Source organism: Chrysemys picta, chromosome 11 (genome assembly GCF_011386835.1).
Source record: "Chrysemys picta bellii isolate R12L10 chromosome 11, ASM1138683v2, whole genome shotgun sequence".
In the NCBI taxonomy this organism is placed as follows: Eukaryota; Metazoa; Chordata; order Testudines; family Emydidae; genus Chrysemys; species Chrysemys picta.
Genome location: NC_088801.1, coordinates 2189464 through 2214202, shown reverse-complemented (window position 1 = coordinate 2214202; position 24739 = coordinate 2189464). Strand labels below are relative to the sequence as shown.

At 51.8% G+C, this 24739-nt stretch overlaps 1 protein-coding gene across 3 annotated transcripts in view; it reads right to left on the bottom strand.

The window, feature by feature from the left end:
• CFAP65 (cilia and flagella associated protein 65) overlaps positions 1-22908 on the bottom strand; it is a 53161-nt gene extending 30253 nt beyond the window's left edge. Inside the window, exons 1-12 of one of the 3 annotated variants that reach the window (XM_065560454.1) lie at positions 22754-22908; positions 22053-22134; positions 21620-21807; positions 20518-20620; positions 18616-18782; positions 16484-16683; positions 15771-15916; positions 13707-13929; positions 13126-13391; positions 11897-12097; positions 11073-11435; positions 10068-10205 (exon numbers count right to left, since the gene is read on the bottom strand). In XM_065560454.1, the coding sequence (XP_065416526.1) occupies positions 10068-10205; positions 11073-11435; positions 11897-12097; positions 13126-13391; positions 13707-13929; positions 15771-15916; positions 16484-16683; positions 18616-18782; positions 20518-20620; positions 21620-21807; positions 22053-22127 (2070 nt within the window). In that variant the 5' untranslated portion in view covers positions 22128-22134; positions 22754-22908. The remainder of the gene's footprint in view (positions 1-10067; positions 10206-11072; positions 11436-11896; positions 12098-13125; positions 13392-13706; positions 13930-15770; positions 15917-16483; positions 16684-18615; positions 18783-20517; positions 20621-21619; positions 21808-22052; positions 22135-22753) is intronic. The other 2 variants (XM_024104748.3, XM_065560455.1) reach the window with 2 other exon arrangements.
• Between the last annotated feature and the right edge of the window lie 1831 nt (positions 22909-24739).

The following is a 24739-nucleotide window of genomic DNA, read 5'->3' as shown; positions in this document are numbered from 1 at the left end:
GAATCAAAATACTCAAAAACCAGTGGGAGAACACTTTAACCTGTCTGGTCATTCAGTGACAGACCTGCGGGTGGCTATATTACAACAGAAAAACTTCAAAAACAGACTCCAAAGAGAGACTGGTGAGCTAGAATTGATATGCAAACTAGACACAATCAACTCCGGTTTGAATAAGGACTGGGAATGGCTGAGCCATTACAGACATTGACTATCTCCCCTTGTAAGTACTCTCACACTTATTATCAAACTGTCTGTACTCGGCTAGCTTGATTATCACTTCAAAAGTTTTTTTTTTTCTCTTAATTAATTGGCCTCTCAGAGTTGGTAAGACAACTCCCACCTGTTTATGCTCTCTGTATGTGTGTATATATATCTCCTCAATATATGTTCCATTCTATATGCATCCGAAGAAGTGGGCTGTAGTCCACGAAAGCTTATGCTCTAATAAATTTGTTAGTCTCTAAGGTGCCACAAGTACTCCTGTTCTTCTTTTTGCGGATACAGACTAACACGGCTGTTACTCTGAAACCTGTCATTATGCAAGGCACTGCATTTAGCCGTATGGAATGGAAATCCATCAACCTCATGAAAAAACTCGTACAGATACAGACAGACATCATCTTCCTTTCCAAATGCAAGCAGATGGACATCATACCAAAAGGACTAAAGGTAAAAAATCCATTACAATCTACATATCACACAGACTATGCTGAGGGACTGTGTCACACACTCTCAAAGAAACTGCGAAACCACCTGATCAGCATCCTATACAGCAAACAGGGAAAGATTAAGAATGAGCTCTCAGAACTGGATACCCTCATAAGAAACCAACCTTCCACACAAACTTCCTCATGGATAGACTTTACAAAAACTAGACAAGCCATTTACAAGACAAACTTTGCCTCTCTACAAAGGAAAAAGGACACTAAACTATCTAAACTGCTACATGCCACAAGCAGCCACAACAGTAGTTCCCTTAACCCACCCAGCAATATTCTTAATCTTTCCAGCTATACTCTTAGCCCAGCAGAAGAGTCTGTCCTATCTCGGGGCCTCTCCTTTTGTCCCTCCAGACCCATGAATATGATACAGTTCTGCGGTGACCTAGAATCCTACTTTCGACGTCTCCGACTCAAAGAATATTTCCAACATACCTCTGAACAGCATACTAACCCACAGAATCCTCCCTACCAGCACTACAAAAAAAAGGATTCTGCATGGACTCCTCCGGACGGTCGAAACAACAGACTGGATTTCTACATAGATTGCTTCCGTCGACGTGCAAAGGCTGAAATTGTGGAAAAGCAACATCACTTGCCACATAACCTCAGCCATGCTGAACACAACGCCATCTACAGCCTCAGAAACAACCCGGACATCATAATCAAAAAGGCTGACAAAGGAGGTGCTGTCGTCATCATGAATAAATTGGAATATGACCAGGAGGCTGCTAGACAGCTCTCTAACACCACATTCTACAGGCCATTATCCTCTGATCCCACTGAGGATTACCTAAAGAAACTACACCATCTGCTAAAAAAACTCCCTGACAAAGCACAGGAACAAATCCGTATAGACACATGCCTAGAACCCCGACCAGGGGTATTCTATTTGCTACCCAAGATCCATAAACCTGGATATCCTGGACGCCCCATCATCTCAGGCATTGGCACCCTAACATCAGGCTTGTCTGGTTATGTAGACTCTGTCCTCAGACCCTACGCTACCAGCACTCCCAGCTATCTTCGAGATACCACTGACTTCCTGAGGAAACTACAATCCATCGGTGATCTTCCAGAAAACACCATCCTGGCCACTATGGACGTAGAAGCCCTCTACACCAATATTCCACACAAAGATGGACTACAAGCTATCAGGAACAGTATCCCTGATAATGTCACAGCTAACCTGGTGGCTGAACTTTGTGATTTTGTCCTCACCCACAACTATTTCACATTTGGGGACAATATATACCTTCAAGTCAGCGGCACTGCTATGGGTACCCGCATGGCCCCACAATATGCCAACATTTTTATGGCTGACTTAGAACAACGCTTCCTTAGCTCTCGTCCCCTAACGCCCCTACTCTACTTGCGCTACATTGATGACATCTTCATCATCTGGACCCATGGAAAAGAAGCCCTTGAGGAATTTCACCATGATTTCAATAATTTCCATCCCACCATCAACCTCAGCCTAGATCAATCCACACAAGCGGTCCATTTCCTGGACACTACTGTGCTAATAAGCGATGGTCACATCAATACCACCCTATACCGGAAACCTACTGACCGCTACACTTACCTACATGCCTCCAGCTTCCATCCAGGACACACCACACGATCCATTGTCTACAGCCAAGCTCTAAGATATAACCGCATTTGCTCCAATCCCTCGGATAGAGACAAGCACCTACAAGATCTCTATCAAGCATTCTTAAAACTACAATACCCACCTGCTGAAGTGATAAAACAGATTGACAGAGCCAGACGAGTACCCAGAAGTCACCTCCTACAAGACAGGCCCAACAAAGAAAATAACAGAACACCACTAGCTGTCACCTTCAGCCCCCAACTAAAACCTCTCCAGCGCATCATCAGAGATCTACAACCTATCCTGAAAGATGATCCTTTACTCTCACAGATCTTGGGAGACAGACCTGTCCTCGCTTACAGACAACCCCCCAACCTAAAGCAAATACTCACCAGCAACCACACATCACTGAACAAAACCACTAACCCAGGAACCTATCCTTGTAACAAACCCCGATGCCAACTCTGTCCACATATCTATTCAAGTGACATCATCATAGGACCTAATCACATCAGCCATACCATCAGGGGCTCGTTCACCTGCACATCTACCAATGTGATATATGCCATCATGTGCCAGCAATGCCCCTCTGCCATGTACATTGGCCAAACCGGACAGTCTCTACGCAAAAGAATTAATGGACACAAATCTGACATCAGGAATCAAAATACTCAAAAACCAGTGGGAGAACACTTTAACCTGTCTGGTCATTCAGTGACAGACCTGCGGGTGGCTATATTACAACAGAAAAACTTCAAAAACAGACTCCAAAGAGAGACTGGTGAGCTAGAATTGATATGCAAACTAGACACAATCAACTCCGGTTTGAATAAGGACTGGGAATGGCTGAGCCATTACAGACATTGACTATCTCCCCTTGTAAGTACTCTCACACTTATTATCAAACTGTCTGTACTCGGCTAGCTTGATTATCACTTCAAAAGTTTTTTTTTTTCTCTTAATTAATTGGCCTCTCAGAGTTGGTAAGACAACTCCCACCTGTTTATGCTCTCTGTATGTGTGTATATATATCTCCTCAATATATGTTCCATTCTATATGCATCCGAAGAAGTGGGCTGTAGTCCACGAAAGCTTATGCTCTAATAAATTTGTTAGTCTCTAAGGTGCCACAAGTACTCCTGTTCTTCTTTTTGCGGATACAGACTAACACGGCTGTTACTCTGAAACCAGAGTTTGGTTGGTTAAAGAGCTGCTGCAATGGCTGAGCAAAGAGCATATGAGGGACTTGGCAAAAAAGCCCTGGAAAATTTGTGTTCAGAAAAGAGGATAAGCTTTAGAAAGAAAGCTACAAATCAAGAACTGAGAAATCTGTTAATAGCCAGTGATCAGGGGGCAAGAGCACAGCCCTTACCTGAGGCTGCAGAAGAGGCAGAAAAAATTAGAGTGCAAAGGGCGACAAGTAAACTGCAATTTGAGCATGAACAGAAGCTAGCAGATCTTCGATTGCTGGAGAAGCAAAAAATAGCAGAGTTAGAGAAAGAGGCTGCTGAGAGAGAGAAAGAAGCCGATCAAAGAAAGAAGGAGGCTGATGAGAGAGAAGAGAGAGCTCGTAAGGGACGTCTAGAGCTGCTCGCTGCTGAGCAGGAGACTCACAGGATGGAGCAGGAGACTCACAAGATGGAACAGGAGACGGCCAGACTTCAGCTCCAAGTACTGGAAGAGCGGAGAAAGTCATCCCCACCTGGTACTCCACTTCCCCCCCCGCCATGAGAAAAACTGGGAAAGGATGTGTCCCATTTACAACGATACTGAGGATATAGAGGAGTTTTTGTCTACCTTTGAACGCCTCTGCAATCTGTACCAGATCCCTGAGGGTCAGCGAATGCCTGTCCTGCTGACCAGACTGACTGGAAAAGCCAGGGAGGTATTTAATGACTTGGGGGAACAAGAAGCCTTAGATTATGGGCGGTTTAAAGATTCTGTGTTAAGGCGATTCAAGGTTACTCCTGAATCTTACAGAGTTAAGTTTAGAGAGTTTAAAATGCCTAAGGATTGTACTTTTGTAGAATGTGCTCATAAGCTGATGGGTTTTGTTAAAAAGTGGGTTGTGGGAGCCAAGGCGCATGGGAGTTTTGAAAAATTGCTGGATTTAATAACTTTGGAACAGTTCTTAGATATTGTGCCTGACCATGTGAGAGCAGCTGTGTGTGACAGGGACCCTGAGTCAGTCCTACGGGCAGCAGAGATTGCGGATGCCCATACCCAAAACAGGGCTCGAGAAGGGTGTAAAACCCCGGGGAAAACTAATCACCATTCTCCCCAGTTCAAGAGGAGGGAAGGATTTAAAAGTAAATCTGTCCCTGACTCTTCTAGAGGAGTTCAAGGGGGCCCGGAAGGTAGGAACTCTCATCCCAGGACGGAACAGGTTACATGCTATCACTGTGGTATGCTGGGCCACATGAGACCAGACTGCCCGACACTGAAGGGCAGCCCAAAACCAGCAACCCCAAATGCCATGGCCAATGCTAACCCTGTTGTTGTAAACTCACAGGCAAGCCACACAGAGCCCAGCATTGGTGCCCTGTGTGCAAATGCTGTTTCTGTGGTCTCTGAAGAATTTGACCTTAAAACTCACATTAAAGCTAAATATGGGGGAAATAATGCAGAGTTTATTAGCAGTGCAGAAGTGAATGGAGTGAGGTGTATGGCATGGAGGGACACCGCAGCAGATATTACTCTGGTTAAAGCAAGTCTTGTCAGAAAGGAAGATTATTTGCCAGGTGAAGATGTAACTGTTGTAGCTTTATCTAAGTATTTTGTCAGGGTGCCTTTGGCTAAAGTCCACCTGAAATGGAAGGGATTGGGGGGCACCATGGTTGTGGGAGTAAAAGACATAATCCCTAAGGATATTATGATTGGAAATGATATTAAAGCTATGGTCAGTCAAGTTAATACAAACCAGGCACAAGAGAGGATTGATCCTAAGGTTGTGCCTAGGGAGGGTTTCTCCAAAAGTTTGTCTTTGGAAAGTAGCTGTTTGGCTGTGAATGAAGTTTATGAATGTCTATCTAATGTCTTAGAAGTAAATCTGAAATTAGATCAAGCGAAGGGAGAGGAGGACAAGGAGATTTTGGATGAGCCTAGGCAGTCTTGTGAGCTAAGGGCTTTATCTAGTCAGCAGTTTGGGAAGGCAAGGAGAGTGGAAGATGAGTGTCCCTATACCTTATCTGTTTCCTGTGCGAAGAATAGTGACAGTGAAGGAAATGTGCCTGTATCTGTCAGGGGTATTGACTTGCCTATGGAGGAAGCTACCCCAGTCTCCAAGCAGTTCTCTGTGAACAGCCCGGTGTGCTGGGACAAGGGAAATGAAATCCCAAGCTGCATGTCTAGTAAAGGAAAATGCGTCTCCAACTCTTTTTTGTCTGTGGAGCAGACAGAAGGTGCCTTTCGGCCTGTGATGGTTGAGAGTAATTTAGTTGTCTCAGAGTTGGTTCTGGATTCAACTAAAGCCCAGGAAGGGAATGGTCCTAAGTTTGCATCTGCTGGGGAGAATGGCGCCGTAACTAGGTTGCATCCAGTTAGTGTCTTAGCAAAATCCCAGAGATCAAACAATTCTGGTGCTTGTATTTTGCCTGTTGCTCATGTGTGGTTGGAGAAGGGTGTAACAACTCTGTCTGATCAGGGTGATACCCTAGCCAGGGCACAAGGAGAGCAGAAAGGTAATTTGGTTGTGATACCTACGGACAGTTTAACAACTTGTAGCAAAAAGGAAAGAATTCCTAAGCTTGTGTGTGGCAAAGAGAAGGGAAATATTTCTAACCTTTTATCTAGGAAGTCTATGGGTTCGCCTGAAAGGGGATTGTGTAGAGATCTGCCTGATGGGCCAAAGGTGATCCTGAATGTAAGTAAGACCCAGACAGAGTCTGTTGTTGCTCAGGAAAGTGTTCCTTTAGAGCAAGCCCTAGGTGAAGAGGGTAAGGGCAGAATTTCTGTGAGGGGTGAATTGCTGCTTAGAAAAGCTCCTGGAGAAAGGAATCCTCATGGTAATCTGGGCAAGCAGTTCCCTGCAACTGAAGGGTATGAGAGTGATTTAATCAAGGAAGTTTCAGTTCCTAGCAGCAAAAAATTGTCTGTTGTGAATGGATCCACTGACTTTCCTTTTAAAAGATCCAGTGTGGGTAGCTTTGAGAAGGTCTCAGAGGAAGTAAAAGTTGTTAAGGAATTGAGGCAGCCCTATAACCAAGTGGCTGAGTGGGGCCAACTTGTTGGGGAGACAATGGTGTTGAAACAGGAATGTCTCCTTTCTGATTCTTTAAATGAGCAGTTTGTGCTTCAGGGTTTGAGGACAAATTTGGTTACTGATGTGTCAGAGCAGAGCAGTTTTATGGCTAAATGCTTGAGCATGCGGGGGAGAGCAAGCAAACTCTCACCCGCAGACTCTTTGGATTTGTGTGGTATCGCTTTAAGACAGAGTCCAGCCTTGGGAATGATAGCAGTTACGAATATGAAAACTGGTGGACTGGCTCTGGTCTGGGGTAGTGCAAATTACTTGCCTGGCTGGGAGGGGAAGGACTTGCTAATAGCTGTTAGCACAGAGGGCCCACCCCATCAGCCAGTGAATTCTGTTAAGCAAGAGAAATCAGGGTTTGATCCTGCAAGACAAGGAGGAAAGAGAAAACTGAATTTTGCAAAGGGAAGCCACAGGTTAACCCTAAAATGCCCAAATTCCAATGGTATTGAGCCAAAGGTGTGGCATGACAAAAACGATTTTAGATGGACACTTGCAATGAACTTGTTGTTATTGCTAAATTTTGTAATGAATGTGTTGATATTGCCACAAACTGTAAAAATGTACAATGTGCCTGATCTTTTGGAGAATCCCTTGAACATGTTAAAAGGAATACATAAGAACACACTTTATGTTAAAAGGCCTTGCTATATTGATGTTTCACAGTTGATGCCTGTAAACAATATGGGAACTTTTCACAGGGGAAAAGATATTCCAGACCTAATGTGCTGTATGAAAAGGAAGACTGAGGCACACTACCATATTGCTTTCATGGCTAAAGGCCAAGATTCCTGTACTATGAAGAACATTAATATCTGCATTTATTTGATGTTAATTGGGTTCCAAACATTTGCCCGAGCTTGTGTGGATAAAGTAGCGGTTCTCTTTAGCTCTTGGAAAGATCACATGAGACATACAGGGACGATGCTGCCAGAGCAGATCCAATCCACTATTGTTCTAACTAAGTTTTACTTTGGGTTTGTAAAGAGGTTCAATCATGTGGTTGAACATGATTTTGATAAACCGTTTCTGTTATACACTGGTACGGCTTCTACCCCAGTACTAGCTGTAGTGAGACAGAACCCAGGATGGGGAGCTCTTGGGATGCAGTCAGTGATGTTTGTGTCATCCCTTCCTGCATCAATTTTGCGTTGGGGGTGTGACGTTATTGACATAAACTGGGACCGTATAGATCATTGTTGCAACCAAGGTCCTGTAGTGGCACCCAAATATTGTATAAAGGGGGTCAAATGGGGTGTCTAGGACAAGGTTATGGTTTACTGGTTATGATTATGCTGTCTATATGTGTGTATCAGTTTTGTGGTCGAAGTTATGAATATTGGCTCTATACTGTCTGTATGGCAAATTTATGCTATGCTTCTGGGTGACATCCCAGACAAGCTGAGATTAGCTCTGCCTAACCTGCTTGATGGCCCATTAAGGACCATCAGCTATACAATGGACCCATTGAGAGAAGGCAGATACGCCTTGTAACTCAGCAAAGTATGCAGGGACTGGCCCATGTGACTCCAGACTCGATTTTGCTGTAATTTTCCACAGTAAGAACAAAGAGGTATTCTTACACCTGGAAAAGACTATATAAGGCTGATGTCTCATCTCCATCTTGTCTTCAATCCTGCTTCATACCTCTGGAGGAACTTCGCTACAAGCTGGAGCTTTGAACAAAGGACTGAATGACCCATCCCAGCGGGGGATGTATTCCAGAGACTTGATTTGAACCTGCAGCTTATTCCATCGCTGCTGCAAGCCTGAACCAAGAACTTTGCCATTACTGTATGTAATTGATTCCATTTAACCAATTCTAACTCTCATCTCTATCTTTTTCCTTTTATGAATAAACCTTTAGATTTTAGATTCTAAAGGATTGGCAACAGCGTGATTTGTGGGTAAGATCTAACTTGTATATTGACCTGGGTCTGGGGCTTGGTCCTTTGGGATCAGGAGAACCTTTTTCTTTTACTGGGGTATTGGTTTTCATAACCATTTGTCCCCATAACGAGTGGCACTGGTGGTAATACTGGGAAACTGGGGTGTCTAAGGAGATTGCTTGTGAGACTTGCGGTTAGCCAGGGGGTGAGACCGAAGTCCTCCTAGTCTGGCTGGTTTGGTTTGCCTTAGAGGTGGAAGAAACCCCAGCCTTGGGCTGTAACTGCCCTGTTTGAGCAATTTGTCCTGAGTTGGCACTCTCAGTTGGGTTCCGCCAGATCCGCATTGTCACAGACAGGCACCAGCCTGAGCCCTTGGTGAACCCTGCCACTACTTCTAAGGAAGCAAGAGAAGAAAGTGAATTCACTGTAAGGTGGACAAAGTGCGGCCAACAGACTGACAGCAACCCATGGAGCTGTGAGGACTGCACCTGCCCACTCCTTTATTTGTCTGAAGTGGCCTGCTGAGACTCCACGCCCAGCATGCAATGCTTCTTACCAATCCAAACAGCCACGCTGCACACTGGGGCCAGCAGCCTCTGCAGGCCCCACTTTGGGGTAAAGACAAAGATGGCTGCAACCTGCTCCACTTTATGCAAATCGTGGGTGGCTGTTGGGTTCTTGGCAAGTTACCAAGGCAGCCCCTCTGCTGGGTGCCTCTGGGCTAGCTGGGGAGTCTCGCCTGACTTCTCAAGAGGACTCTTCCTAGAAGGCTGTAGGCTCCTGGAGACGGAGCAAGTCAGATCTTGCTTTGCCTCATGGGAAGGACGACCCCTGTGCGGGAGAAGCAGCAGCAAGAGCACAACTTACGTCTCACTTTGCCTTGCAGGACACCTCTGTCATGGACTCACAGGTCGTGCCCACTCTTGGCCCCGTGCGGTCCGTGGGGGGGGTGCCCCTCTCAGTGAGACAGCCCTTCTCGGGGGTCCACTCTCTCTCGGGGTTAAGCCCCTCCACCTCCTGGAGCCGCACCTCTCTGAGCCTTAGCATGTCTGTGTCTGCCATGGGCCCCCTCAAGGAGTCCCCTCACTCTGGACCCCCGGGGCCTCCACTCCCCAAAGGGGACGATGCAACTCTGTTCTCTAGACCGGAGTGACTCTCAGCCAGTGTAAAACAGGAGGGTTATTGAGCGTTGAACCCAGCACAGGAAACTCTCAGGGCCTCAGGCCTGGCCTCCCTCAGCACAGCACATTCCTCTCTTCCAACAAAGTCTTGGTGCGCTGCTCTGTCACTGACCCCCCCCCAGCCCCCCGCCCCCAGTGGCTGGAGACTGGCTAAGGCACACGCAGAGAGGGGCTATCTCAGCAGTCCTTGCCAGTGACGAGATCAGCTGTGACAGGAAGGACCAAGCTGTTCACTACAAGCTGGGACACAAGAGAACTGGGATACAGGGGGACCCCCCCACACCTGTCCTAAGCTGGGAGTTCTCCATAGAGTAGAAAGCCACCCAAAGCATATCTCTGACTGGGTCAGCAGGAGAGAGGGTTACGTACTCCGGGACTCTCCACATCAAAGATTCACCACGTACTTTCCAGGTGACACACGCCGACCACACTCACCTTGGGGGAGTCCAGGACATAATGCGGGATGAAATGCTGCCGATCTGCTTCAAAGGTGTGGCCCCTCAGCCGGATGGTCAGGCACCAGGATGGACACATGGTGCTGTCCTCCTCGATGTTACTGTAGTGTCTCAGCACCTGCAGGCAAAGGAGAGACAGAATCGTGCATCCATGGGGAGGGAAAGTGTCACAGAACCATCTTCAAATGAGATAGCACAGGGGCCAGCATGAGCAGCCATTCATAGGAGCGCCACCCTCCAGGAACATGGAGGAGCTGACCTCGTCAGGGAAGCAGGGCCGGTCAGGGCGGGATCAGGAATGACCTCCAGAGAGTGACATCCCAATGCCAGATAAGTTATGTACTTATCTGTCCCCCACTACTGCAGGTATCTGAGCTTCACAATCTTTCATGCATTTACCCTCACCACACACCTGTGACGTGCACTTATCCCCATATTACAGCAACTGAAGCCCAGAGAAACTAAGTGACATGCCCAAGGTGACACAGGAAGCCTGTGGAAGAGCTGGGAACTCAACCTTGGTCTTCTGAGTCCTGGATGATTGAACCAACTCTTCGCTCCCCAGCCATCCTGCTGCTCACACTGACCGGCCTGAACTCAGGACATGGCAAGAGGAGGGTGTCAGTGAAATGATTCTCAACCATTTTGTTGTCAAACTTTGTGGGTATTTCCAAGCCTGCCCACAGAGAGGGAAGGAGCAGCAATGGAACAGGAGGCTGGCTGGGGAGCATTTGTCCTCCTCTAGGCCACTCATTAAGACCAGAGAAAGTCTGATATGACAAAACGCCGTTTAAACAAAGCCAACTCAGCCTAACCCACCCAGGCAGTGTTGTGGCAATGCGATTTCTCCTTAACTCACTCCCTACCTTGGGATTGGAGCACTGGGGTGGACAGATCTTAGGCCCAACAAGGTAAAAGCCATAGGTCTAGATTTCAGTCAAGCCCTTGCCATTAATGCTGCTGGATTCTGGTAATTCCTACTGACCTTGTAGAAGGCAAAGCCTTCCAGCTCTGCTGCATACAGAGTGTTCAGCTGAGAGGGCTGGAAAACGAGGCGAAAGGCTGTGGATTTCAGAGGTGGGATGTCGCAGGTTTCAGGGGTAACCCGGAAGGGACTCTCGGGCCTGCATATCCATGTGACAGTGATCTTTCCTTTCGTGTGGTTGGTCAGGCAGAGAGGAAGTGGTTCCACCTCCTGGAGCCGCACACAGCAACCAAAATCAAACTCCCGAACGCTGACACTGACATGAGGGGGAAAGATGGTGAGGTCGCTGGTTATGCCATCGTGGAAGTATTCGGTCATGGGGTCGATGTATGGGTACTCCTCCGGGGGCTTATCTTCAGGGACCTAGGAGAAGGAAGCAGATCTCTGTCTAGCCCAGGGGTAACACTACAGCAAAGCACACTCCCTGCGGGGAAATGGCTCTCAAGACATGGGAGCCCAGGGGACCTCACAGTCCTGGCTGCCAATGTGACCAGCCAGTTGTAGCTCGGCACAGAGGACTTCCCCTTTATAGCGTGTTGCCCAGGAAAGCTCAGCATTTGGGATCCAAGGAGGCTCCTGCTTTTTAGCCAAATTTCAATCGGAGGTTGACTGAGGCAAAAGAAGGTCCAGCGATTAGTTCAAAAGCACACAGTGGGCTAGTAACTGAGTTGGGATAAGAACTCAGGCAGATGAATGCCAATATAAGCGATGTACAGTTGTAACTGCATAATTAGCATGAGGGCAGCCTGGCATCTGCAGTGGGCAACCAGTACCCTAGTGGGCAGAGCAAGGGCAGCGTGGCATCTGCACAGGGCAGCCCATACCTGTGGAGGCAGCTTGAGGGCTCTGTTTTCATCCATCTGCAGCTTCCCCTCCCTCAGCATCGAGCTCAGGATGTCCGGTGGGTAGAAGGTCAGTCCTCGTGCCATGTTGGTCCTGTACCACACGAGGTGTCTTGGCCGCAGGATGGCTGGTTTAGTTGTATCAGAATGGCAGGTACCAAACAAATCCAGGAACAATGGATTCTGGGGAAGTGCCAGAAACACTTGCAGGAAACAGGCTACTTTGGGTTAGGCTGTTTTTCCTGTTACGCATCTCTCTCTCTCTCTCTCTCTCTCTCTCTCTCACACACACACACACACACACACACACACACACACACACACACACACACACACACACACACACACACACACACACACACACACACACACACACACACACCGGTGTAAGTTACAGACTTAGCACTGTGTAAACACACACACCATTGACATTGCCTCTGGATTTGGCCCAATATCTTTGCTGGAATTAGGGAGGGATGTCGATGGCCACGATGCAGGGTCAGTGCACCAGCCGTTCGTTTCCAGACACCTAACCTGACTCACGAGTTTGCAGATCTAACACACCCCCTGGCAGAATACACCCCAGTGAAGAGTCTGCTCAGAAAGGGCCCAGGCTGGATTAGGAGGAGACGCAGTGATGGGTTTACAGGGCTAGAAGAAGGGAGCGCTGCAGACAGGTCAGGGTTGAGGTGGGGGGCCCTGTAGGCCAGGCTTATGGTACATTGGCAGAGCTGTGAAAGAGAGCCCCACACTGGAATAGGAGGGTACTGCAGGTCAGGATTGAGGTGTGCTGGCAGAGTCATGGGGGGGAAGTTTGAGTAGCACAACCTGTACCAACACTGTCTATCTTCATAGCCCGACATTCATCACCAAACAAGGTGGGGGAGGCAATTTGTGTTTCATTTTTTAACCTGGTGTTGGTGACAAACGTCTTGCTCTGAAAGGAGTGCAGCTGCCTGGTGCCTAACACAGCCAGACCGAATAGACGCCACTAGCCCTTGACCCTAGACACATCTCCTCAGCAGAGCGACATGCAGCCCTCTCCTGCCACTTGCAGATCCCTTCCTTCTCTGGAGACACAGAACCAAGCGATGTGCAAGGCTTCGCAACAGCATTTGACTCGTCCCCTCTCTGATGCAAGTTCCCAAGCAGAAAAGGTTTCCTTTGGGCTCTGACATCTCAGTAACAGCGTCACCTGTTGCCCCTCCTACCTGGTGATGGACGAGGCAAACCACTCTGCGGTAACAGACGATAGGGTGAGTAGGCCGAAAGGTCACCCTCAGGATGAGAGTGGCCATCCCGCTCAGGACTCCACACGGGCGGTCAAAGGAGAAGACGCTCTCTCTGCCATCAATGTCAAACTGGTAATAGGCAGGGACATCCGAAACGTTGCTGATTTCCAAAGGCTGCGTCACACTCTCTCCAAGGCTGAGCCAGCCAAAGTTCACCAAGGAATGTTGCAGGGACACCAAGGGACCTGGAACAACCACCAATGCCTAGAGCTTTCATACCAATTGCTATCCCTGCAGCACACTCTATTTCAGCCCAAGCGGATCATCCCAAATCAGAAGCGAATCATCTGACAGGTTCCCCAAACCAATCTGCCTCAGCAAACAGCGGGATGTGCTCTTCCAATAGCCTCATGCCCGAGCACAAGCGAGTGGTAGAATTTACACCCCACTGGAACCCTGCAGAAGGCCAGTCCCAGCCCATGTACTGGGGCACTGTCAGCCACTCCCCTACCCCACAGTGAGACGGGGGCCTGAAGACACGGGGGACTGTCCTTTGATACCTTTGCATGATCCAATCACCTTCAGGACCGTTTGGGTGAGGTTCCCTACTGGCTCGAGGGTGAAATAGTCCACACTCTGCACCCCTACTGTCTGGGGGCTAAAGCGCACAGAGATAAGCAGCTTCCCGTTGGCTGGAACAATGGCCTGTGACACATCACAAGAGAAGACATAATCCCGGAGCAGGGGTTCCTTTGCTCTCTCAATCCTAAACGGGACGCTGACCTGTGAGGGGAAGATGAGCAGGTTCATACCGTTCCGGTCCAGACTAGGTTGCTCTGCATTTGGAAGCCTATCAGTTTAAGATCTGTGTTCGTATGTCAGCTGAGCCCTACGTAGGCAAATGTACTTGTCTTTCACCTTGGAGAGCTGGGTCTTATTTATAGCGAGTCACAAGTGACGGGAGTTGGGGAGAATCTCCCCCTGGTTTCTAGTGGGCATCTGCCTACATTCCCAAAGCAGCAAGGTTAGCTGCTTCTGTCAGGAGACACCAGGAACGGGTTTGCCAGCGGGTGCGCAGGTCAGAACGGAGGTGCATTGCAGAGCTGTCTGAGGGAGCCAGCACAGCACCCACCTGCACGGCCACTGACTATCTGTCCCTCAGTCTGTTCAGCAGCAAACTCAGCCAAAACTCTAAGCGGCCAATGAGGCCTGACAGCAAAATGCCCGTCCGCTCACCCTCCTTTGGGGTCACCAGGCTACCCAGTGTAAAGCAGGGGCCTTTCCTGATTTCCCAGGAAATGCTGCCATCTGCTGGGCTGCCTTTAGGGCTGGTAGAGAGCCAAGGTCGGCGAGGGAATCGCTCTTATTCTGGGGTGAGAGAGACAAGCTTTTAGGCTTGCGCCGAGCTCTGCTTCTTTAGGGATGGGCGTCACTTGTGTCCCAGAAAGCCTCAGCCAACGGGAAGGTAAAGCTGCAGAAGGGTCCGGCTAGTGACTACTGCCCACGGAGACGGATACCCATCTCTACTGCTTCCTGTCCCCATCCCCGTCTGCCTGTTCAGCCATCTGTTTCACCGTGTAAGAATCTTAGACAAGGGCAGGGACTGACTGACTAACAGGGCCCTGGTCCCTGTTTGGGGCTTCTGGGTGCTTTCACAACAGAAATAAGAGTAATCGAAAGGGGAAGGCTTCCTTAGTCTGTTTCTCAGGCTTTACAACCCGTGCTCTTATCTTCTAAATCGATGATCCCCTTCCACATCCAACCCGTGAAGTGTGAAACAGGCCGTTTGTTTTGAGGGAAAACCACCAAGGTTCTCAAGCCCTAAGGTAGAGCAAGTCCTCGTCGCCGGCGAGGCTTAGGCGAGCCCCGGGGACACATCAAACAAGCTGCAGGAGAGGCACTTGGGAATGAGAAATCACCGACCCAAGAAAGACACCTCCCTGGCACCAGGACGGACAGGGATCGCTCTGAAACACAGGGCAGGCTAGAACTATGCAACCCCATCGAAGTCAGCAGGGCTCCTGAGTGTATCAGCAGATTTTAACGCCATCGCTAAGAGCATTGAAAGGCAGTTTGCTTGGCTAATTAGGACACCGTGGTATTATTTATCTTGTGTGTTGCCATCGGACATTTGCCTGACCAGCATTGGCAGATGTGGGTGCAGGGTGGCTAGGACCAGAATAGCGGGGTGCTAAGGGTCAGGAGTGAGGTGCCCTGGCAGAACTGTAGAGGTGGGGGAAGCCTGCGCAGTGCTGTCTGCACTATGCCTGGCTTGAGCTCACTGCCAACCGCACCCACCCTCCTTTCCTCAAGCGTCATATTCATTCGCTCATTTGCAAAGTCCAGTTCTGCTCTGAGAAGTGACCCTCTCAGCGTGGCTGATGCCCAGTGAAACAAGAGAGAAACGCATGGCTCTTCTTCACTGGGTATAAATCTATTTGTCTCTCTAGAATTTGCCGGCCTTATTCCGTGCCCACGCTCACAGCTTCCTGACACGCAGACCCCCACCGCGCTCTCCCCTGCATACACCCAGGTTATTTGTACAGCTGGAGTAGGGAGAATAAAGCACGTTAGCGGCTGAGGTCTGGGAGGAACACAGACTTACACCCGCCTTGCCAACTCACCATGGATGGGTTGCAGATCTCCACGTGTCTCTCCACAGTGGCACCAACAGCCACAGAACCAAAGCACAGCACATCCCGGAAGTCCCCAGGCTCGACATCTTCCCCCAGTTCCCCCAGCACACTCACCAGAAGGTGAGGATATTTGCCTATTATAAATTAGAACACACGATCAACAGGCAAGTCCTTCTGTTTGTCACTCTCCTGATAACGCACATCAGGCACTGGCTGTTCTCTTTACGCCAGCAGGGCCCTTGGCAAAGAACAGTTCTAATCGCCCGCATGGAACCACACTTTGGCCTTAGAAAAAAACTCCAACAGGTAGCACTCATGAGAGCCCTAGTATAGGCAAGGCTCCTGCTGCGTCTAGTGTTTTTACTACTGTGCAAATTAAATCACCTTGTCTTCCCGCAGCAAGTTACTGAAGAGCAAGAGAATTACCACTTTGGACCAAGCCGCAGCACTGCATGCGGGGACCTGTAGTCTCCACACACTCTCTCTATTAAAGATGACGATGGCCGCACATCATGTTACAGAATTTCATGGACCAATTTCAACCTGCGGGCTTCACTTTGGCCACCCCTGGTTCGCATGGGACAACAGAAGGGCCATTAGTCGTGGCCTCTTTATGCATTTGTCTGGAATAGGATTCCCCAGACTCCTATGCTTATGGACTGTGCTGGCTTCTTTTGCCTTTGCACTCTAGAAAGCCTCACCGATGGCTCTTAGCTTGATGGTCCTCTTCTGTTCCTCATTGTCTCCAAACCAACACACTGCTATCACATCGTACACCAGTGCCATCTGGGGCTGGAAGGTCACCTTCACCACGCACTCAGAGCCTGGCTCCAGCATGCCACTCACAGGAGTCAGGTGGAAAGGGCTTGGTGTCTCCCAGTTAAATAACGTAATTAGATCGCTAGGGAAATGGAGATGTGTGGTAAGCAGACATCAAACCCCCAACGTCTCTCTCGGTGCTTCTCTCCCAGCACATTCACACCGAGGCTGTGCCTCCCCAGTTGGGCCTTTGGGGCCAGTGCCCCGCCTCCTGGAGCAGCCAACCCCTGAGTTTCAGCAACAGGCAAGAGCCCTCCACAGTGCACTTGGACACTTAAAATGGTTTATGGCAGATCCATCCGCACCTGGCTCCCTTTGTGCCATCTGTGCCCTCTAGCCACAATTTACTGCCAATGGCCCCACACACTCACCATCCCAGGGTTAGAACATGTGACTGTTTCCAAACAAGAAAGGCCACTTCACTCCAGGGGAAGCCTGGCTCACTCCAGTTGGCCTGAAGCCCACCTACCTGCTTTCCCACCATAGCCCTCTTTCCCCTCCTGCCCTGAATGTCCCATCACTGCTGGCCCTCTTACCAAGCCCTCCCAACTGCGTGCTCAGCACAGCAAGCTTCCCACACACTCTGCCCTGCCAACGTGCCCCAGGCCTGCCCCGGAGAGTCCACTGCTAGAAGTGAGAGGAGAGTTTAGTCTCCAGGGTTCATTAGCCGAGACTCCCAACAGGGTGACAGGTGCTCTGGTGGTGGGTGATGTAGACACCTGCCCTGTGAGGAATCATAGAAACATATGGGCTGGCAGGGGCCTCGAGAGCTCACCTAGTGCATCCTCCCCCATGGCCTGTTACACAAGTCAGAGTAGATGATATAACAGTCCCTTCTGGCCTTAAAATCTAGGCGAGCCTCCCAATCAGGGCCGGCTCCAGGCACCAGCCGACCAAGCACGTGCTTGGGGCGGCACCTTAGAAGGGGCAGCCAATGTTGGGGTGGTGGGGGGCACTCGTAGTGTTTTTGTTTTTTTGTTTGGCGGGGCGGCGCTCGAGGGTTTTGTTTTTGTTTTGTTTCAGCCGGGCAGCATGGGAGGTGTTTTGGCAGCATGGCGCTGGGGGGGGCTTCAGCAGCGCGGCCCGGTGCTCGGGGGGGGGCAGGAGTTTGGGCGTCGCGGCGCACTGGGGGTTTGGGCGGCCCAACCCGGCGCTTGGGGGGGGGCAGGGGTTTGGGCGGCGTGGCGCTCCGGGGGTTTGGGCGGCCCGGCCTGGTGCTCGGGGGGGGGAGGGAGGCGGGGGTTTGGACGGCACGGCAAGGGGGGGGGGGAGGTCGGCGGCGCACCGCTTGGGGGGGGAGGGGGGGTTAAGGCAGGGCAGCGCTCTTCTTTTTAGCCTGGGGCGGCAAAAAAGTTAGAGCCGGCCCTGCTCCCAGTGCATTCCCCAGGCCAGGTAACAGGTCACAGAGATGAGACTTACTTTCAATCAACAAAGGCCTGGGCTCCACTAGGAAATTAGGTCAGCTTAGTTGTCAGTCAAGGGTGTGAAAAGCCCGCCCCCCTAAGCTGACCAAGTCCCTGTATAGACAGCGCTAGGTCGACAGCAGAAATCGTCCGTTGGCCTAGCTACCGCCTCTCGGGGAGGTGGATTACCTACACCGACAGGAGAACCCTCCCATCGGTATCGGTGGTGTCTACACTGGAGCACTGCAGCTGTCCCGCTGTAGCATTTCAAGAGTAGACAATCCCTAACAAAACAGTGACCTGGATCAGAAAGGCTGTTTCCCACTTCCGTCCTCTGGAGCTAGCCAGTCCTCTTGATCAGGTGGAACTGGTGCCTCGCCTCCCGGTCCCAACCCCTGCGCCCTCCCCTTTAGAACCTAACCCTGGAAAGTCTTGCGCTGCAGAGGTGGCTTTCCAGAGACTGATGTCAGCCTACAATGGGAATCGTGGCAAGATCTAAACAATGAGCCGAAGAAGCCAAATTGGCCGAGGACACAAAGCGGAGGGCTCAGCCCCGGCAGGTTTGGACCGTGGTTCTGCTCGACCTGCAGCAGCCTTGCAGGCTCACTCACCCGACGTTGCACAGGGGAAACGAAGCCTCTGAAAAATCGTGGACGGCGCAGAGAGGCAGCTGGATGGCGTCTGGGAAGAGCAGCTTGTGGCGTGGAAGCGTAGCCCGCAGGGCAACAGAGAACTCACCCTCAGGCTTTTCAAAGCAGATGCTGTCTTCATACTCCTTCTGCACAAAGAATAAGGCGAGAGAGAGCTGGGCAGTGAGACAGGGGGCTCTTTCCCTGGCCTCTCACCCTCCTCTGGGCACAGGAGATTCTGTCATTCCAGCACCTTAGGAAGAGAGTTGGTGATGGAGCGTGCCCGCTGGAGGGTAGGACGTGAGAGGTGCTAGGGACTGGCAATCACGGTCTCATGGAAGTGAATCATGCAGCCGCAGAGAGCACAGCGTTCGAATTACCAGACACATTCATTTAACCTTTGTTTGTTTCCCGGCAGTTTTCTTTTTTCAACCTCTTTAAGACCCTGATCCAGCAAAACACTTTTGCGTGTACTTAATTTCAGCCTGCGAGACCTCCCCTTGCTTCAGTGGGGTTCCGCAAGCACAAGCAGTTATGCATGTGACTAAGTGCTTTGCTGGACTGGGGCCTAACTACATTTCATGCGGGTGGAAGGTGCCAGATGGAGTGTTGCAGACTGATGGCCTTTCTTTATCCAGCGAACAGTGACAGTACAGGGAACGGCAAGGCACACATCTTCCACACACCACAACCCCAATGGGCCACACTCATGCCTTGGAACTAATACTCGTGTAGGCGAGATGGCACCCCATCTCTATGGCCCAGTCAATCCTTGGTGTCTCTGCCAACAGGCGGACAATTGCACGGGCGGCACGGTGTGATGTGGACCCCTGTCTGCCTGAAAGCGGAACGAGACCATCGACTCATTTCACACAGCCCACTGAATCAGAAGCGGAAGGTAACACCACTGACATAGTCCGGACTCAAACACAGACCTCTAGGCGAAATGTTCCATATCCCCTTCCCAAAGGTCTGAGCCAGCCAGTCCCCAAACTCAGGCCAGAGTGGAACCAATGCCCTCAGGGTGAAAGGCTTCTTACCGTTTTTCTGAGGCCCCCCCAGTTTACAAGTTCACAGTACATAGAATTCTATAAAGCAGCTGTGCACCTTGGCCAAGTTATAGATACTGTGGGAACCCTGACGTTTGTTTGCTCACATAGCGTTTTTCATTTGACATACACTCCACACACACACCACCCGTCACCAGCTTTCTAGTCCCAGCGCATGGACAATACACAAGAATAATCAAGATTAACACACTACCAAAAATGACACTAAATGAATTCCCCAGTCGAGGAGCTTCTTGCCATTCGACCTGTCCTGCAGTCAATCGATAGCCCATGCACTGTGCCCAGAAGGTCAGTGGACTCAGGCTTTGTCGGGCCAAGGGGGAAAGTGAGTTCCAGAATCAAGGGCTCTTCACTAAACCCCCCCAGTTCCAGGCCCCATATTGACAATAAGGGACTGTAAACTCAAGCATCACTGAGATGAGAAGGGAGAGGCGATGTGTAAGATACAGAGAACGTACCCTGTGGAAACCGCGTGCTGGGAAACTCTGCAGAGAAGCCATGCTCCCTCCATAGGAGGTCCTGTCAGGGCAGGACTGAGGCAGACTAGCATGGGGTGTAAAGTTACCCTGCTGCTGCCCATGCTGCACCCATTCTGTGGATGGACAGAAGCTCTTGGTCTCCAGGGCTGCCATTTCAGCACCTTCCCCCAGTCATGTATTTGCTCAAGAAATTAAAAATAAATAAAAAAACCCCAAAGGACGTCTGAGAAAGGGATCTGCTGACCCCCACGGCCCATTCCCTCCCTTCCCAGAGTCTCGCCTGAAGGCAGCTGTGATATAAGCAGCAGAAAGGGCTGTGGGAGGTACTGTTTTACCTTTTCCAGGGGGCGGAAAATGATGGGAAGAGTTAAGGACATCCCAGGGCTCAGGACAATCGGCTGTGGGAAAACAGTGATGAAAAATCTTGTGGCAGGAGGTCTAGAAAATCAAATCAAAACAAGAAAGACATCAGAGGAGATTATGTCAGCACCTGGTCAATTACCCCAACCATGATAACTTTTACCCTTCCGTATCACCTTCCTCCCCCTCACCTCCCCCAGCAGGTAGGGAAGCAGTATTACCCCATTCAACAGGGCACGGAGATGCTAAGGACAGTGTCCCCAAAACCAGTCTCTAATTTCAGGTGTCCAGATTGAAAAACCTTGGACCTCGTCCTCAGAAATCCAGGGCACCCAAACTTCAACCAAAGGCAGCAGGAGCTGCAGTTGCTCAGCATCCCTGAAAAAAATCAGGCCCCGGGTGTCTTAAGATGAGCATCCAAATACTTAAGGAACCCAAAATTAAAGGCCACTTTCAAAACTTTGCATCCGAGGTCACCTAGCAAATCAGCAGCAGAAGCAGAAACAAAACCCTGGTGTCCTGACAATTGCGATCTCTCAGCACCAGACCCCTTTCCTTCCCTGAATAATATTTTTACACTGCCCGCACCCAGGCAACCCAGCATGACTTATAAAGCTGCAAAGGGCAGAAATGTGACAGTCAGAGCTGAGATGTTCACAAGGGATGCAGGAGTAGCCCTAGTGGGCTTACCAGATGCACTGGTTCCAGGCCACACCAGCGACAACCTAATACACATCCTGCCTGAATTTCTATCCCCACTAGAAGCTGATTCTCATTGGGGTTAGAAACGGCTCAAGGGCAGAAATATTATTTTAAAGAAAAAAGCCATTTCACTTGAAAAACTATTGCCAGGAACAACGCTTTCTGTACCCAAGATGGCACGTTTCAGATGGGGCATGCCCTGAAGCAAAGAGCACAGCCCTGCCCTGTGATTCGGAGTGCACATTCTCCACCCCACAGTAAATGGGAGGGGGGAGAAGGGATCCATGGAAGAGTCCATGAGGGTATCAACGTGATAGGAGGGATGGGGATGGATTGTTCCCATTAGTGAGGAGAATCTCCCCTCCCCGCACCTACCTGTAACTCAGCTTCTGGGTTTTCACGTGAACGTTTTTCAAGGATAAATGTTTGGTAAACTCCTTTCCCAGCTCCCAGCCATGCCAGTGGAGAGCCTCTGTCACTTCCGTGCCCCAGAAAGTGCCTTTCTTCTCCTTGGCCTTCCTCGCAGAGCGTTCGGGGGGTCTCAGGGGGGACATTGGCTCTTCCTGAAGGACGAGGGAGAAGTCACTCATACTGGTCACCTGCCTGTGCTGGGATCTCCAACTGCCACAAGGGGGACGAGGTCCATCCTTCCTACAGCGTAGCCCCAAGGGCTGCTGGACTGCTTTCCTCACCCTCCTTCACGACAATGCGGAGGCCTCCCTCCCAACCCACAGAAGTTATAGGGTGCCATGAAACAGGCAAGTAGCACTGAGAATGTCCCTGAAGGCCCCTTGCTTTAGCCACTCACCTGCCTGATGCTGCTGCACCCGAGTCTCCGGCCGGAGTCGGCACTTGGCAGCCCCCTGGGCATCTGAGCGAGCATCGGGCACCTGGAACAAACGGGGGCAGGTCGCTCCTGTGTCCTGAGGGACCGCCTGGCCCGGGAGATGGGCTGAACGGTGTAGTCCAGCTCCAACCTGCCAAGCCCCATTCAAGCCACTGCCCAGGGCCAGGCTGTTCCCTCATACTTGCTCCAGTCTGGCCAGGGGGCCCCCCAGGCTCCCACCCTCGACACCCGCCGACCTGGGCGAGGGAACCGGTCTCCTCTCGTGGGTCCTGGTCAGGGGACAGGCAGCCTGCAGGGGGCCCAATGCTTGGGGCTTTGGGTAGGTGCTACCAAAAAGTGGGATCCTGGGGTGTGAGTTCCTGGGGTGGGCTCCCCGGGGGGGCGGGGTTCAGTGGGGTCCCAGGGCGGGGGGGGGTAGCTGAGGAGGGGGGGAGGTACCTGGAGCTCCCCAGGGGGCGGGGTTCAGTGGGGTCCCAGGGCGGGGGGGGTAGCTGAGGGGGGGAGGGGCGAGGGTACTTGGGGTTCCCCGGGGGGCGGGGTTCAGTGGGGTCCCAGGGCGGGGGGGGTAGCTGAGGAGGGGGGGAGGTACCTGGAGCTCCCCAGGGGGCGGGGTTCAGTGGGGTCCCAGGGCGGGGGGGGTAGCTGAGGGGGGGCGGGGGTACCTCAGGAGGGGGGAGGGGCGGGGATTCAGCGCCGCGGGGCCCCGCACTCCGCCATCTTGCCGTCTCTATGGAAACTGGACGCGGCGGCGGCATCACCCCGAACAACGACGGCGGCCGGGAGGGACCCGGCGAGCAGGAGGCGAATCGCGCCGCGGCAGGAGCAGCCGCCAGGGGGCAGCGCCGAGACTCCCCCTCCCCCACAGTGAGGGGCGGGGCTCGGGGGAGGGGCTGAGGGAGTTAGGAGCTGGGGGGTGGGGCGGGGAGGGAAGGGATGTTAGGGGCTGAGGGGGTTGGAGGGGCTGTGGGGGTGAAGTAGTGGGGGAGGAGCTAGGGGGTGGGGGAGGAGCTGAGGGAGTTAGGGACTTGGGGGGGTGGGGCGGGGAGGGAAGGGAAGGGATGTTAGGGGCTGAGGGAGTTGGAGGGGCTGTGTGGGGGTGAAGTAGTGGGGGAGGGGTTATGGATGGGGAGGGGCTGAGGGAGTTAGGAGCTGGGGGGTGGGACGGGGAAGGGAAGGGATATTAGGGGTCGAGGGGGTTGGAGGGGCTGTGGGGGTGAAGTAGTGGGGGAGGAGCTAGGGGGTGGGGGAGGAGCTGAGGGAGTTCGGAGCTGGGGGGTGGGACGGGGAAGGGAAGGGATATTAGGGGTCGAGGGGGTTGGAGGGGCTGTGGGGGTGAAGTAGTGGGGGAGGAGCTAGGGGGTGGGGGAGGAGCTGAGGGAGTTAGGAGCTGGGGGTTGAGATGGGGAAGGGAAGGGATATTAGGGGTTGAGGGGGTTGGAGGGGCTGTGCGGGGTGAAGTAGTGGGGGAGGGGTTAGGGATGGGGAGGGGCTGAGGGAGTTAGGAGCTGGGGGGTGGGACGGGGAAGGGAAGGGATATTAGGGGTCGAGGGGGTTGGAGGGGCTGTGGGGGTGAAGTAGTGGGGGAGGAGCTAGGGGGTGGGGGAGGAGCTGAGGGAGTTAGGAGCTGGGGGATGGGACGGGGAAGGGAAGGGATGTTAGGGGTTGAGGGGGTTGGAGGGGCTGTGCGGGGTGAAGTAGTGGGGGAGGGGTTAGGGGTGGGGGAGGGGCTGAGGGAGTTAGGAGCTGTGGGGGTGGGGCAGGGAAGGGAAGGGATATTAGGGGTTGAGGGGGTTGGAGGGGCTGTGGGGGGTGAAGTAGTGGGGGAGGAGCTAGGGGGTGGGGGAGGAGCTGAGGGAGTTAGGAGCTGGGGGTTGAGATGGGGAAGGGAAGGGATATTAGGGGTTGAGGGGGTTGGAGGGGCTGTGGGGGGTGAAGTAATTAGGGAGGGGCTAGGGAGGGTGGGGGGGGACAGAGGGGTTAGGAACTGGAGAGGGGGTTGTGAGGGGGTAGCTGGTTCCAGGCATGAGAGCACTGGGTTACCCAGGTGGGGCCGCCAGCCCTATGGCCCCTGTGTGGGGCTGGCTAGGAAGCTGGCTCTGGGGAGTCCAGGCGGGCTGTGTGGTGTGGGAATTGGGCCCAGGGATGCGCAGAGCCTGGGATGGGTCCTGGGAGAATGGAGGGATTCCCACAGGAGCGGGGGGCTGCCAGCCGGCCACATTCCCCTTCTGACCCTCTCATCATTAAGAAGCCAACAGAGCATCTGGTCCCATCCGCTGCCTCCTGCATGGACTAGAGCAGCCCAACGGCCCCTTGGAGTTGGTGCCCATATCAGATGAGACTGATGGTCCATCTAGGTGGTTGACCCTGACTCCTGTCTCTCCTGATTGGTTTACATCAGTTGGTCTATCTGGAGCAGCAACCTGTCTCCTGCCGAACCAGATCAGACTAATGGTCCATCCACCCTTGTTTCCTGGCTCCGAACGACCATGGTATCGATAATTAACAGCGGTGAAGTCACTGGTGCACTCATACCATTGCTGACCAATACTGGCTCATTGGTTCCTTGAAAACCGCTGTCTATCTGCCTCTCCCCCTGTTGTCTCTTAGCTGATAGTGAGGCTCTGAGCTCTTTGGGGCAGGGATTGAAA